This window comes from Myotis daubentonii, chromosome X (genome assembly GCF_963259705.1).
Source record: "Myotis daubentonii chromosome X, mMyoDau2.1, whole genome shotgun sequence".
In the NCBI taxonomy this organism is placed as follows: domain Eukaryota; kingdom Metazoa; phylum Chordata; class Mammalia; order Chiroptera; family Vespertilionidae; genus Myotis; species Myotis daubentonii.
The window spans coordinates 53,554,146-53,569,447 of NC_081861.1; the positions used below are offsets into that span (position 1 = coordinate 53,554,146).

At 39.3% G+C, this 15,302-nt stretch overlaps 1 protein-coding gene across 2 annotated transcripts in view; it reads right to left on the minus strand.

The window, feature by feature from the left end:
* TBC1D8B (TBC1 domain family member 8B) overlaps positions 1-11,044 on the minus strand; it is a 73,816-nt gene extending 62,772 nt beyond the window's left edge. For both annotated transcript variants that reach the window (XM_059680132.1, XM_059680131.1), the window contains exon 1: positions 10,739-11,044. In XM_059680132.1, coding sequence (XP_059536115.1) covers positions 10,739-10,868 — 130 coding nt within the window. In that variant the 5' untranslated portion in view covers positions 10,869-11,044. The remainder of the gene's footprint in view (positions 1-10,738) is intronic.
* Between the last annotated feature and the right edge of the window lie 4,258 nt (positions 11,045-15,302).

The following is a 15,302-nucleotide window of genomic DNA, read 5'->3' on the forward strand; positions in this document are numbered from 1 at the left end:
AAAAATGGGAGAAAGAACAAAGAGGTAAAGAAAAGTTTGACTCAGTTGAAAGATAACAGTGGGAGTGTGAGGGGGCAGAAAGGAAAGGAGAGGCCACAGATAATCATTCCTGGGTAACATCATAACAATTAGTTCTCTCATAGAATGTTTTGAGACTGTGTACAAAGTGGTCAAAATCACTGGCAAGAAAGGTCATTCATTTCGTTCTACAACAGAAATGTTTACAAGATAAGTACCTTGCACTGTGTAGAAAGGAAATTGCTAAGTTTTTGTAAGTGCATTAAATCAGGCAGTTCGTATAAAACTATGCAACAGGTAATTTGGAAGCTAGTTCTAAAATACATTTGTAGTCACTTGGGGGAACTCTTCCAGCTCATTAAGCTAAAATCATTAAGTTTCAGCAAGTCATTCAGGAATTAATATGTGCCAATGTCTGGGTTTTAAAAGTACAAGGCAATAAGCTGACAACTTTGGGTTGCTTTTCCACATACATAGAGGTTTATCATCTGACAGCCTGAACATCCAAGGTCATGAATCAGCCTACACATGGGAAGTCCTTTAGCCATAGTAAACTGGGAAGATAATAGATATTATCTCTCAGCTGCATGAAAAAAAAAACAACAGATTTAAAAATAATAAGAAATATCATGGAATTCAAATAATCATTTGAATATCTATAACTGAGTAAGGTACCAATGTTCTAGAGCAGCCGTGGGCAAACTACGGCCCACGGGCCGGATCCGGCCCGTTTGAAATGAATAAAACTAAAAAAAAAAAAAAGACCGTACCCTTTTATGTAATGATGTTTACTTTGAATTTATATTAGTTCACACAAACACTCCATCCATGCTTTTGTTCCGGCCCTCTGGTCCAGTTTAAGAACCCATTGTAGCCCTCGAGTCAAAAAGTTTGCCCACCCCTGTTCTAGAGCCTGGTAAAGCTCTTTGGGGTTTCAGTAGCATCCTGCCATACAAGTAAAACCAAACTTTTTAAAGAAATTCACCACCATAATTTTTTAAAAATATATATTTTTATTGATTTCAAAGAGGAAGAAAGAGGGAGAGATAGAAATATCAATGATGAGAGAGCATCATTGATTGGCTGCCTCCTGCATGTCCCCCCCACACACACACACTGGGGATCAAGCCCGCAACTCGGGCATGTGCCCTTGACCAGACTCGATCCCGGGACCCTTCAGTCCGCAGCCGACGCTCTATCCACTGAGCCAAATCAGCTAGGGCTCACCACCATAATTGATGTGTAATACTTTTTTATTAAATGGCATAGCAAATTAACAAAAGAAGCAAGGTTCCATAATTTAAGAAAATAGTCAATTTACAGGTGATGATTATTGTTCATGAACCCATTCTTTGTTTGATTTACCTATTTATTTATTTATTTTAATTTAACGTTTTATTTTGAAACACTTTCAAACTCACATAAAACTTGGAAGAAGAGTACAAAGAGCCATTTGTTTAGGAGAACAGCAATGACCTAAAAAAGGAGGAATAGACAAGTAGACCTTGTGCCCCCGACTGTCCTTGGACATGAGGGTCCCCAGGATGCCTCCTCGTCCCCTACATGGTCAGCTCTCGCTAGCTGGGCCCACACGTGCCTCATGGAGGTGGCTGAAAAACATCGCCAAAGGCCTGGGTCCATCAATGCTCAGCCCAGGCCTGACACTTTCTGTACAGGTGACAAGGTTTAGAGAGCCCTGAAGAGCATAAAGGCACCCCCAACCCCCACCCCCGCCACAGCACCGATCACTGTCTCTGAATGTCTTCCTCCCAAAGTCCAAGCTGGCCAAGTTGTGTTTTATTTTTAATTTATTGACTTGAGGGGAGAGAGAGAGAGAGAGAGAGAGAGAGAGAGAGAGAGAGAGAGAAACACCGATCTGTTGTTCCACTTATTAATGTATTCATTGGTTGATTCTTGTATGTGCCCTGACCAGGAATCAACCCCCAACTTTGGCTTGTTGGGATGATGCTCTAACCAACTGAGCACCCAGCCAGGGCTCAAACCAATTCTTTTTGGCTGGAGATACAGCACCACTGACTTTACAGATTTCATTAATTGGAAAGCCTTTCTAAAATATGAAAGGAGATTATATATATATATATAGTCAGGGCTGGCTTCAGGGGCTTGGTGATCTATCCATAGGGCCCTATGCTCAGAAGGGCCCCTTGCCTGGTTAAATGCTCGATTGTCACCATCTTGAAATTCTTAATTTTTAAACAAAGAGTCCTGCTTGTTCCTTTTGTACCGAGCCCCACAAATTAGGTTATAGTGGTTATAACTGGGTAGTGGAATAATGGGTAATTATTATTTTCCTTTTTTATACTTATACATATTTTCTGAAATTTTTACAATAAACATTTTTTAATCTTTAAGATAGAAAAATAAAGCTACTTCTTACACACCTAAAAAAGGAAGGGTGGCCCTAGCCGGTCTGGTTCAGTGGATAGAACATCAGCCTGTGGACCGAAGGGTCCTGGGTTCGATTCCAGTTAAGGGCATATGTCCAGCTTGCAGGCTCAATCCCCAGTAGGGGGCATGATTCCCTCTCATCATTGATGTTTCTCTCTCTCCCTCTCCTTTCCTCTCTGAAATCAATAAAAATATTTTTTTAAAAAAGGAAGGGCACTCTGCCAGCCTGGCTCAGTGGTTGAGCATCGACCTACAAACCAGGAAATCACTATTCGATTCCTGGTCAGGGCATATGCCTGGGTTGTGGGCTCAATCCCCAGTGTGGGGCATGCAGGAGGCAGCTGATCAATAATTCTTTCATTATTGATGTTTCTATCTTTCTCTCCCTCTCCCTTCCTTTCTGAAATCAATAAAAATATATTTTTTAAAAAGGAAGGTCATTCTTGGGATAAATAAAAGGTTACTTTGGAATTTGGGGGACGACACAAAATATATTATACTCTATTAAACATAATGGGTCTTCAAATATGATCATAGCTGACTTGTTTCCTCTTGCTTATTCTTTTCTTCTCCTAGGTTAAAATATACCTAGTTCTTTCAACTGTTTTATGAGATTGTCTGGGCCTCTTATTATTTCTTCTACTATTCTCTTAATATATTTGTCAAGGTCTCTTATAAAATGTGTCATTCAAACCTGAATACCAGATATGATCTGAAAAATTGCAGTGTTTTCTTTTTTATATTGGGGCTTGGTGGCTGTATTAATAAAATCTAATATCATACTAGCTTTTTTTAGCTACTACATCATATTATCATACTAAGCTTATGATCAACTAAGCAACTTTGATCTTTTTCACAAATATAAGCGCCAACCTAGGTATTCTGTCCTATACAGTTGATTTTCTTTAAAAAAAACCCTAAAAGCAGTGCACATTTACCCATGTTAAATTTTATCTCATTGATTTCAGCTGAGCATTCTAATTTTCCAAGATCTTTCTGAATCTTGATTTTATCTTCTGGACTCCAAATTTGGAGTCTCAATTTAAACTGCAAATATAAATAATTTGGAGAAGTTTTTTAAACTACTCAAGCTCAAGTTTTCAAGCTACGGAAGCCCAGAGTTTCTAATTTAATTCATCTGGAGTAGGGATTGGGTATTCTATTTTTCCCTTACTGTTGTATTATAAAATTTTCATTCATATAAAAAGTAGAGAGAATATACTGCAACCTCTATGTGCCCATCACCTAACTTTAATAATTATCATCACTTTGTCAGTCTTCTGTCATTTGCCCCATTTAAAGTAAATACCAGACATCATATCAATATCATTTTACCCATAAATACTTATGTCATTTAGTTTGTTTAAAAGTTTCTCAGTTGAATCTAACATGCAGCCAGTGTTGACAAAACTGATCTATGGTAGTAATTTTCCCTTTCAATTTTCAGACACCTGCAAATCTGATAAACATTTCTTTTTTGTGTTAGATCAATTATAATGATGCACAGGTAGGACCAATGGTGGAGTGTTGGAGGGGAGGCCATTAAAACAGCCACAGCTTGAAGATGGTACTCATTATCAATTTGCTAGTTTGACAAGTGGCTCTTTCTAGTTATAAATTAGACTGAGGGCAATGTGTAAGGCAATACTGCTCTAGCTACAGGAATCATTTAAATGAACTTCCTAATTACAAACAAGATTTATTTCCATTCTAAGTAAAATGTTGAATTATAAATTTTGACCATAAAAATGAAACTTTATAGTAGATTCTGTCATTAATTACCATATTCACAAAGTCAAACAAGTACACCTTTACTGAATTTTTTATAATTTCAATTTCATTAAGTGTTAATGAACAAACTAGTAAACTGTCAAAACACTTAGTAGGAAATACATTCAAATAGGAAAACATAGTGTTCTCAGTAGAGGTGTGGGTTTTCCCAATTTTACTGCTTTTGCTGCCAGATCTAAGTCCTTAAAACAGTATTATGCATGCTTATTTTAAAATAATCAAACAACCACAGTGGTATTCTGAAAGCTACCAACTTAAAGATCATTAAAAAACAGTTAATAATAACTCCTCTTTTGTTCTGTTTTCCCTCTCCCTGAAGTTTTAAAATACATTTACTTGAAAACTGGAAATATGTAAGCACTCATTTCTTTCCCTAATTGAAATCTTTACTCATTACAAGATTTACAAAAATATTTTAGTGAAGTAACTGATACCCAAAATGGCAGATTATAATAGCATGGGGGGGGGGGAGAGGAAAGAATGCATGAATTATCAATTAAACTTAGTTACAATTCTAAAGATTAAAACATAGGGAACTATGAGAATTGTTACCATCTTTATTTATAGCACCTTCTTACATTTTAAGATTTCATGCATGATGTACAAAAAGAGTAGCCCCACAGAAAACTAAAGAAAATAACAGAATTTAAATTCCTAGGTGCAAAGCAATAAGCAAGTGTGGCCACAAATGAATAAATTCATATATAGTACAGTACTTTAAAAACATTATTTAGAAAAACTAAAGCTGACCATTATTTTGGTTAGTTTTAAACAAGAGGACAACAATTATAGTGATAAAAATCAACAAATGTGATTATCCCTTCTTTGTTTTAAAAATTCACTTCTTTTTACTGGAGTAAGGGAGAAAAATAAGACCACCTAGGCTGGAGTGGAAAGAGCTCTAGAACAAAAATAACAAAGGTTTAATTCTCAGGTCCCTTCAATTCTCTATCTCAGGTCTCCATCTTCCACAGATGAGGTCATTGCTCTTTAACCTTTTCTAATTGCTAAGGGCACTATCTCTTGATTCTCATATTTTCAATCACAAGTAACTGAATATGGACTAACTGCTAAGTCCCCAACAACTGCCATTTTTGGCTTTTGTACTATCATATTATTCCTCCCACTTAGAATGCTTTTCCCATCCCATCCCAGATACTGTTAGTGCTCATAGATGGCTGATTTAATTCAAAAAACAATCCAAACTGGTTTTTGGCAAATTGCACCACAGATGTCACACTGGAATTCTGCCAGCAGAATACCACCTATTGTTATTAACCACTATTTTTAGGAAATCTTTGTATCATTTAACAGGACATCTTATCAGCATACTTTACACCAGAGCTGGCCTTGGAAAACTGCTTTGGGGGTTTCAAATACCCCTTATTCGTGACTATTTAGAAGCTACCGAAACCAGGCTGATATTATTGACTACCTTAGTAATTATATAGTTTGCTTACTTGTTTATTATCTGTCTGTCCCACCAGATTATAAACTGTGTGAGGGTAGGAAACCTTTCTGTTTTATTCAACAATGTATATTCAAAATCTAGCACAGTAGCTAGCTACCATCCATTTCTCAGCTTTCCTTCACAGCAAAACTCCTAGAAAAAATTATATATATATATATATATATATATATATATATATATATATATATATATATATTCACTCTGCTCCCAAATATCTGCTTGGCTCATATACTCTAGTCCCTCTGCTCTCTGCTCATATATCACCTAATAGGCCTTCTCAGACCAAATTTTTCTAAAATACCCTCTTTATTCTTATACCTTACTTTATTTTTCTTCATATCGCTCATCACCACCAGCCATATAATACATTATTTGTTTATTTGCCTTCCTCAACTAAAATGTTAGCTCCATGAGAACAGGGATTTTGTTTTGCTCACTGCTGTTATTGCTAGCACTTAAAACAGTGTTTGGATTTTAGAAGGCACTGCAATTATCTGTTGAATGAATATATCTTGTTTCATTACATTTCCTTTTGTGCTTATATAGCAGTAAGAGGTGGAAAATTGGGCAAATTTTCTAACACAAAGGTAATGTAAAATCCATGTCATAGCTGTACAACATGGTAAACATTGCAGTGCTCTTTATTTTGCTATTAATTTTTAACTTACTTTACAGCCATAGTCGTTCTACAACTGTACAACAGAAGCATGGGATTTCACCAGCTGAATCTTTATTTCTTCAATTATTATGTTTTTAAAAACATAACTAAGATAACTAAAGTTATGTGTACTCTTTAATACCACTCAGTAAGACAACAAGTGGTATTTATATCTGTAAAATTTCTACTAGTATTTGAGAATTTCTAGGTTTGGGGCAATTGTAGATCACAAAGTAATGCTACTGTGATATTTTATTCTAATTGTTGTACATTATTCTGATTATAAACCATAAATGCACAATCATCATCATATCCAAATTCTTGAATTATTAACTAGCAGTGTTTTGCTTTTACAGTGATATCATTGCATATTGGACATAATGTTACTACTCCAAATAAATTTCTATGTACAACATGAGAAAAGTAATTACTAGGGAAAATGGTACTTAACATCTTACTCCTTCTTTAATAGATAAATGAATACCAAATGTTTATATAGTTGCTCACAGGTTTCAAAACTCACTTGACTCACATAACAATGCTGTGAGGTAGAGAAGATGAGGAAACAACACCTTTACAAAACAATTACAACTGAATAGAGACATAAAAATACTAAAGAATCAGGAAAGATAAAGGAAGGTGAGTTAATGCGGTAAGTGGAATTGTTGGACTCGGTGGTGTACTCATGTATTTGTGGATGTTGGCTTATAGTTAATTTATTAAATAGAAACTCCCTAGGGGAACACTCTGTGTTCCTGTTTGTCAGATCTTCCTAAATCCCACACACTAAAGTTCTTAATAGAATGCAGCACCATAATTCCACTCAGATAGTAGTTCCCAATTGCAAAGCAGAGCAAATTCACTTGTGCTTAATAAGCCAAATACGCATAAATTATTTTTAATCACATAAAATGAGATGCTAAATTTAGATGCCATAGAAGAGACATTATCCTTAATCAGGCAGGAGGAACAAGGGATAATGTAAGGTAACTGCAAAAATCCTGAATGGTGAATTACTTATCTAAATGAAAGAATGTAACTTTATATTAAACTAATCTTATGTTTAACAAAAATTTCCACAAGATATTCCACTCTGCTGGGAACCAGGACAATTAAGTAAGATAAAGTTAGACAAATGGTAAATAATCTATCAGATAACCACCAAAAGTGTTTCAGAATTTTAAAAAGGACCTCAGAATTCTAACTTCCAAATTAGTCTCCTATTATAACCATACTAGGGTTCTCTATTGCTCCAATTCCATTATTAGAAAAAAATAAAGTCACCAACTCCACAGTAAAAGTCATTACATTGCTGGTGGTTATTGCCAATTATTACAAGGCAAAGAAATAAAATCTTAAAGATAGTACAACTAGTAACATTTTGAGATGGTCATTATCTTTTCTTCATTAAACAAAATGTATAAATGAATCTTTTAAAGGAGTAGGATATAACACTGGATTTTAGCAAACAAAATGGATAAAGGCAAGCTTATGCTGGCACAAACTCCTGTGGGAGATAATCCACATGTGGATTTGTAGTAAAGCACAGCAAAGCTCTAGGCTTCACAATTTTAGTAAGAATAAGGTAATTGAGCAGCCATGAAAATCACCACACACTTTATTTAGCTCTAGACAACCCCCCCCCGCCAAAAAAACAGACACAAAAAACAAACAAACACATACACACACACACACACATACCCCTTGCCCTAGCTGGTTTGGCTCAGTAATAGACCATGGGCCCGCAACTGAAGGGTCACAGGTTCGATTCCCAACAAGGGCACTACCTTGGTTGCAGACTCAATTCCTGGCTCTGGTTGGGGCACATGCAGGAAGCAACCAATTGATGGCACATCCATGTTTCTCTCTCTCTGTATCTCTTCCTCCCTTCCACTCTCTCTAAAAATCAATGGGAAAATATCCTTGTGAGGTGAGGATTAACAAAAACAACATCCCTTTGGTCCTTTCTTACCCATTGTTTAATTTACATGAAATATAGTGGCAGCTCTCACTTGGTAATTTCAAGCATCTTGACCAGCGGTTCTCAACCTGTGGGTCGTAACCCCTTTGGTGGTCGAACAACCCTTTCACAGGGGTCGCCTAAGACCATCCTGCATATCAGATATTTACATTACGATTCATAACAGTAGCAACATTACAGTTTGAAGTAGCAATGAAAATAATTTTATGGTTGGGTCACAACATGAGGAACTGTATTTAAAGGGTCAGAAGGTTGAGAACCACTGATCTTGACAATACCACAAGTAAAACAATCATGCAGAGATATAAGTTGACCACAAAAATTTGGCTATGGATATTCTCAACATTCACCTGTGGTAGAAATCTTGGTTCATTTCTTCAGACAAATCTCTTATTCTAGAGATATAGGGAAGATTAATTAATAGTGGATGGGAAAGAGATAAGAAACTGGTGCAATGGGTCCATGCTTTAAGAAAGCATGTGAAATGAAAAATCAAATACAGAAAACAAGAAGTGATCATTTAAAGGAAATGTGCAACAAGTAAAAAACCATTTAATATATTACAGTGATTGGATTCTCAAGAATGACTTGCCTATTATTTTTCAGGAATATGGTAAAAAGCAAAATACATTTCCTAATGTGGGTAAATGTGGGCAAGAACACCAGAAAAAGTCTGGTCAAACAGAATGATGGGGAACCAAAATATTGTGCTATAACACAGGGCTGTAAGGATCTATTTAAATATATTTTGACTTGTTCTCAATAGACTAAGAGGATAAATTACATCACTGGGTAATGATGAAGACTGATTCTCAAATTTTAATCTGGAAAGTATATGTATCTGTTAAGTGGAAAGATTCCTCTGAGAAATAACACTTGCAACTTTTAAAAACCAGAAAACTAAAAAAAAAATGTTAATCTAACGAGGTAATTGTCTTTGCCATATTTTCAAAAGAGCCTTTTTAGAAGCTGGATAAGATAGGTCTTGCAGGCTTTTTAAAAATGTCCTGTAGAAACTCAAAATTATTGCCACGCTGGGTGTGGTTTGAAAAAAGGAAATAGCAGCACACATCTTAACAACATGCATTGATTTGGCACCTATTAGCTTTCATTTTATCCTCTCTACTCTGTGAGATAAACACCATTTTGCAGAAGAGGAAAAGCAATGTCATCTCCTCCAGGAATCTTTATTCAATCCTTCAGTTATTTGGCTCTAATTATAATTTAGCTGGTTTACTAGTTACTGATTATAATTATAATTTCCCTGGATTACTGGTTACTTCCTCTTAAGCAGACTCTCTCCCACTTATGAGGATTATGAGCACTGCAAGGCAGATAACTGAATCTTGTATCTTTGTACCCTGAATAAATGAAAAAAAAAAATTGTCAAATGCCATTTAACAAGAGATGCAAATGGGACTAAAGGGCAGAGTTTCTGATTCTTCCCTTTTTCTGCTACTCACACTGCCTAAATTAAGCCTGGTCCGCCACTTCAAGGCCACAACACCAAACTAGAAAATGTCACACAAAAAAGAGCTCTGGTCTTAGCAATGTCCAAAACTTTGAATGCTCCTACCCCAGAGGAGGGATCTGAAAATCAAATTCTTTGGGGGCTTTAAGTACTTGACCAAGGAATAGTTCTTGATTTGTAAATCAAAGAATTGAAGGCAGGATGGAATAGGCAGGAAGAGTTAAAACTTCCGTTGGCTTAATTGGTTTGCTTACAATCATGGCTTTGAAAGAAAAGGGCAGCGCCAAGCACTCAAGACAGGAGTAAACTGCGAAGGTTACTTAGAGAGGGGAGCCCAAGGATTGAAACCATGTAGACAAAGTAAAAGATGCTAAATTGGAAGAGGTCAGCAATTTGGTAGACCTCTCCCTCGCCCTCCCCTCACTCCTTACTCTCTCATTTGAAGCCAGTCCTTCTGGATGTGATGGGGCTCCTTCCTTTCTCACCATCCTCCCTGCCTCTCCCCCCCCCCCCCCCGCCACCACCCCCCCCCCGCACACACGTTTACACTCCTTAGGGTAGTGATTATCAATAGGGATTTTGTGAAAATAGTTAAGTCCACAACTGCGAATTGGCCCTGGTCACCAGCCCAAACGCGACCCGTTCAGGTCTAACACTCATCAGCTCCCTCCCCCATGAGAAGCGACAGGGAAGGTACTTTGCCTCAGAAAGAACCCGTCCTCCTTTACGCTGTCCCATCGAAAGAGCAACTGCTGATCCAGGGATACATTCTCAGGACTCGAGGAGAGCAACGCAAAGGTGGTGGCGGGGGAATAACCCCAGTCCTCCGCCCAGGGTTCAGGATCCGGAGGTGGGTGGCGACGAGTAACTGTCCTCCTCACCACCTTCTCAGTACCAGCGACCACAGCCCCGAGGCGGGTGAGGGTGGCCACAACTTACCTGTGAGTCCCCCTCCGCCGTCTTCCCCACAGCCCCGACGCCGTTGCAGCACGAAGTAGTCATTGGACCTTTCCATCAGCCACAGCTTCAGCGCATTTTTCAGGAGCACCTCCTCCGGCTTCAGCCACATCGTCAAGAACTTTGTGCAGTCCGTGAGCAGCGACCTAAATCCCCTCTTCACCTCACCCTCCCACCCCTCTTTTCCCTTCTACTTTTCCTCCCACCAAATCTTCAGGCACCAGTGGCTCAGGTTCAGGTTTTCCACACTTCCCCCAACCCTCCTTCTCTCCCACGTAGGCAGCGAGATCGCCAATTCCCTCCCACAGCGCTACCTCCGGACAGGGAAATAGTCCCGCTTCATTTCTGGGAATTGTAGTTTCCTACTCGCTTTTCTGTACTCATCCCACTGGAACGCGGGACTACACTTCCCATAATCCACTGGAGTGAGAACTGAGGGGGTGCTTTCAAAGTGGGTCCCGCCACCAGTTAAGTGTATTTTGCCTATCTAAAATTTAAAGCGGGGTTTGTTTGTTTTGTCCAAATAAGTGAGTTTCAGATAGAAAAGTGTTTCTTCTTCTCATCCTTTTACAACCGAGGGTGTTAAACTATAGAAAACAAAGTTTCTGGAATTTTGGAGTAAGGAATGGCCCATTCTCTGAAGCGGTAGTAGCACCAACTAACCTTTAAGGAGCTCTTACTATGTACTAAGGAGATTTCGCGTACATATTCTCACGTAATCCTTATAGAAGTCTTGCGAAGTAGATTTCATTCCTCATTTTGCACGTAAATAAACAAAGTGCAAATGGGTGAGAGGACTTGTCGAAGGGCACCCAGTAAGTAGTCATACGATATCTTGTCTAATTCAAAACCTTCCTTAGAAAGCTCTTTCTACCCTTACAGGAAGAATATAAAATATCCAAAAGCCACCCAGTTTCTTCACGGAGTGCTCCCTTTCCTTCCCCCACTGCCGCCCCAATCAGTTTATTTAACTACTGTAATCAGCCACAAAATGTCTTCGTAGACTTTCCTTTTCAGGATCTAAACAATTTATGAGTAATATATTTTTTCTTTTTTAAGCTCTTTAAGAAAAAAAAAAATCCTTTTAGGGCAGCCTTCGCCTCTTTGTACCAAGGCTATAATACACAGCTGCTTAAACAATAAGGCGAATGAGTTCAGTGATTTGTATAATATTGCAGTGAGGAATTATTTGAGGGATCTTTTTACTTATTGTGATAACTAAGCCCACCAAAATTAGAGTGCACTAAAAGCGAGGACAGGTTTATATGAAGGAAGGAATTAGGAGACAATGTACAAAGTATCCAGGAACTTTTGGTAAGATATTTTGAGAAGAAGCCTCAAGGCCATTTGGCTAAGAAAATGGGGTGGGGCAGACCCAAAGCCTGGTTGCAGAGCCAAAGAGTGCCTTGGAGCAGCATCTGTGGCTTATATTTCTCAAGATGTGGGCCAGCTCAAGGGAGACAGACATGTACTATAAGCAGATTTGTCTTGGGGGTGAGAAAAGGATCAATTTGCAATTCTCTTTTATTAAAAGGCAATAAGAGGGGTCAGGAAGAGATTAATCAAGGAATTTATATGCATACTAGAGGCCCAATGCACAAAATTTGTGCACTGGTGGGGGGGGGTCCTCAGCCTAGCCTGCACCCTCTCCCAGTCTGGGACCCCTTGGAGGATGTTCACCGAAGCCAGCAGTCAGACATCCCTCTCGCAGTCCAGGGCTCTCAGAGTCCATGACCCCTCCCTCACTCCTTACTGCCCGTCAGCAACAGATGTGGGAGAGGCTCCTACCACCACCACTACACTCGCCAGCAGTGAACCTGGCTTCTGGCTGAGCTGTGCTCCCCCTGTGGGAGCGCACTGACCATCAAGGGGCAGCTCCTGCATTAAGCGTCTGCCCCTTGGTGGTCAGTGCATGTCATAGCGACTGTTTGTTTCCTGTTCAGTTGATTTGCATATTACAGTTTTATTATATAGGACTAGGGGCCCAGTGCACAAATTCATGCACCTTGAAAGGCACTGTGGGCCTCAAGGCTGCAGTGGGCACAGGGCCGGGTCTTGGCCCATCCTCCATACCCCCACCTGGCCCCTCCCACCGTGGCCCTCAGTCCCCTGTCTGCCAGCAGTTCCACTACTGCTGCTGCCGCTCCCGTGCGCTGATGGCACCCACCAGCCCCGCTTGATCCTGCTGATGGTGGTGCGAAGCAATTGGGGCCAGCGCCAGCAGTGTGTGCAAGAGGTGGCTGCTGCCCCTCAGGAACAGGGGGAGGTAGAGAAGCCCTGAGGGGAAATCGTGGCTGGCAGCTGCCGCTCTCACCCACTGACAGCACTAAGCGATTGGGGCCTGGTGCCGGCAGTGGGTGCAAGCGGGGCCGGCGCCAGCAGCAGGTGCAAGCACTGGGCGGGACCGTGGCACACAGAAGCAAATAATTTTCAGTAACCACCAGAGGCTCACCCTGATGACAGCAACTAGCACCCTGCCTTGGTCTGGCGCCCCTGCTCACCTACTCCATTATCTGGTCATGGCCGATGCCCGCCATGTTCAACAAGTGCCCCCTGGTGGTCAGCGCATGTCATAGCAACCAGTTGTTTGGTTTTTCTGCCATTCAGTCTATTTGCATATTAGCCTTTTATTATATAGGATATGCATAACCCATGGACACAGACAATCGTGCAGTATGGGGGTAGTGTAGGGTGCAAGAGTAAATGGAAGGGAAAAAGGGGACAATAAAGATAATTTTTTTAAACAAAAAGCAGTAAGTAGTCTCATGGTAGCTCTCTGGAGAGGATGGGAAGAGGCAGTCTACCCAGAGTCCAAACTGCAATGTATCCCTGGGAAAAAGTCTTTCCAATGTTGAGGTATAGATGTGTACTAAGGAAAATAATTCCTGTTTCTGGTGAAAGATCAGTAAATGTAGTAAATGTAGAGAGATGTGAGCTGTCTTTCTCTTTTTTTACCTTTCCTTCCCTTTTTCATTTCCTTTCTCATCATACCACATTCTTTCCTAATACCCTTAAAAGGTTAGGGTTGTGGCAAGGGCTGTCCTGAAATGGATGGTTCCTCTGCCTCTTTATTCTGCAACTCCACGAAATATGCCCACATGTTTCCTACTTTTAGTCCAGTAGGGGCATTTAGAGAGCTCCTGCTTTAGATGCTCAGGCTAACATCTTTGGAATAATCTTAAACATTTTAATCTTAAACTTTTTACTCAAGCACACACCCCAACCAGGGCTGGGGAACTTGCAAGCAAGGTGTGTGCCCTTGACCAGAATCGAACCCAGGACCCTTCAGTCCGTGGACTGACACTCTATCCACTGAGCCAAACCGTCTAGGGCTAGGCATCTTTTAAAAAATAAGCCCTGTTAATGAATTTTAGCTGGCTAAATTGCTTTTTTAAAAATGGATTCTATCAACTCATGCCTATTAAAATTTTCTAATGCAGTGGTTGAGAACTGAGATATCAGTTGGAGGAGAACTTGCCAATAACTATTTATGTTAAACTCTTTTTTATGCACTATGCTAACTATTAAAACCTAGGAGGTTCACAAATGTCTCACGTTCATGAGATCATATTTTTCTGTAGAAAGAAGTTAAGAATTAGTAAGTACGTTTTTTCAAACATTTCACTGAATTAAGTAGAAGACACTGAATATTTATCTATGGAGGTCAAAGAGCCTGCCAATAACCAGGAATTTAAGTCTCATGTAGTGTGCAAACCTAAATTTTGTATTACCATGTTTTAAAATATTTTAAATCTTTTAAAAAAATCTTTATTGTTGAGAGTATTACAGATGTCCCCCATTTTCCCCCCATTGCCCCTGTCCACCTGGTTCCCACCCCACCCCAGGCCTTCACTACCTTATTGTCTGCATTCATAGGTTAATCTCTTCTTGCCTCCAACCACCCACTTCCCTTGGAGATTCATCATTCTGTTCCATGTTTCCATGCCTCTAATTCTATTTTATTCATCAGTTTATTTTATTAATTAGATTCCTTGCTCATTTATTTTGATTTTTAGATTCAATTGTTGATAGATATGTATTATTGCTATTTTATTGTTCATATTTGTTATCTTCCTCCTCCTCCTCCTTCTTCCTTTTAAAGAATACCCTTCAACATTTCATGTAATACTGGTTTGATGGTGATGAACTCCTTTAACTTTTTCTTCTCTGTGAAGCTCTTTATTTGACCTTCAATTCTAAAGGATAGCTTTGCTGGGTAGAGTAATCTTGGTTGTAGGTGCTTGCTATTCATTACTTTGAGTATTTCTTGATACTCCCTTCTGTCCTGCAAAATTTCTTTTGAGAAATCAGCTGACAATCTTATGGGCACTCCTTTGTAGCTAACTAACTGCTTTTCTCTTGATGTTTTTAAGATTCTCACTTTTTCTTTAACCCTTGGAATTTCAATTATGATGTGTCTTGGTGTGGGCCTCTTTGGGTTCCTCTTGTTTGGGACTCTGAACCCTCTGGACGTGTAAGGTTATGTCTTTTACTAGGTAGGGGAAGTTTTCTATCATTATTTCTTCAAATAGGTATTCAATATCTT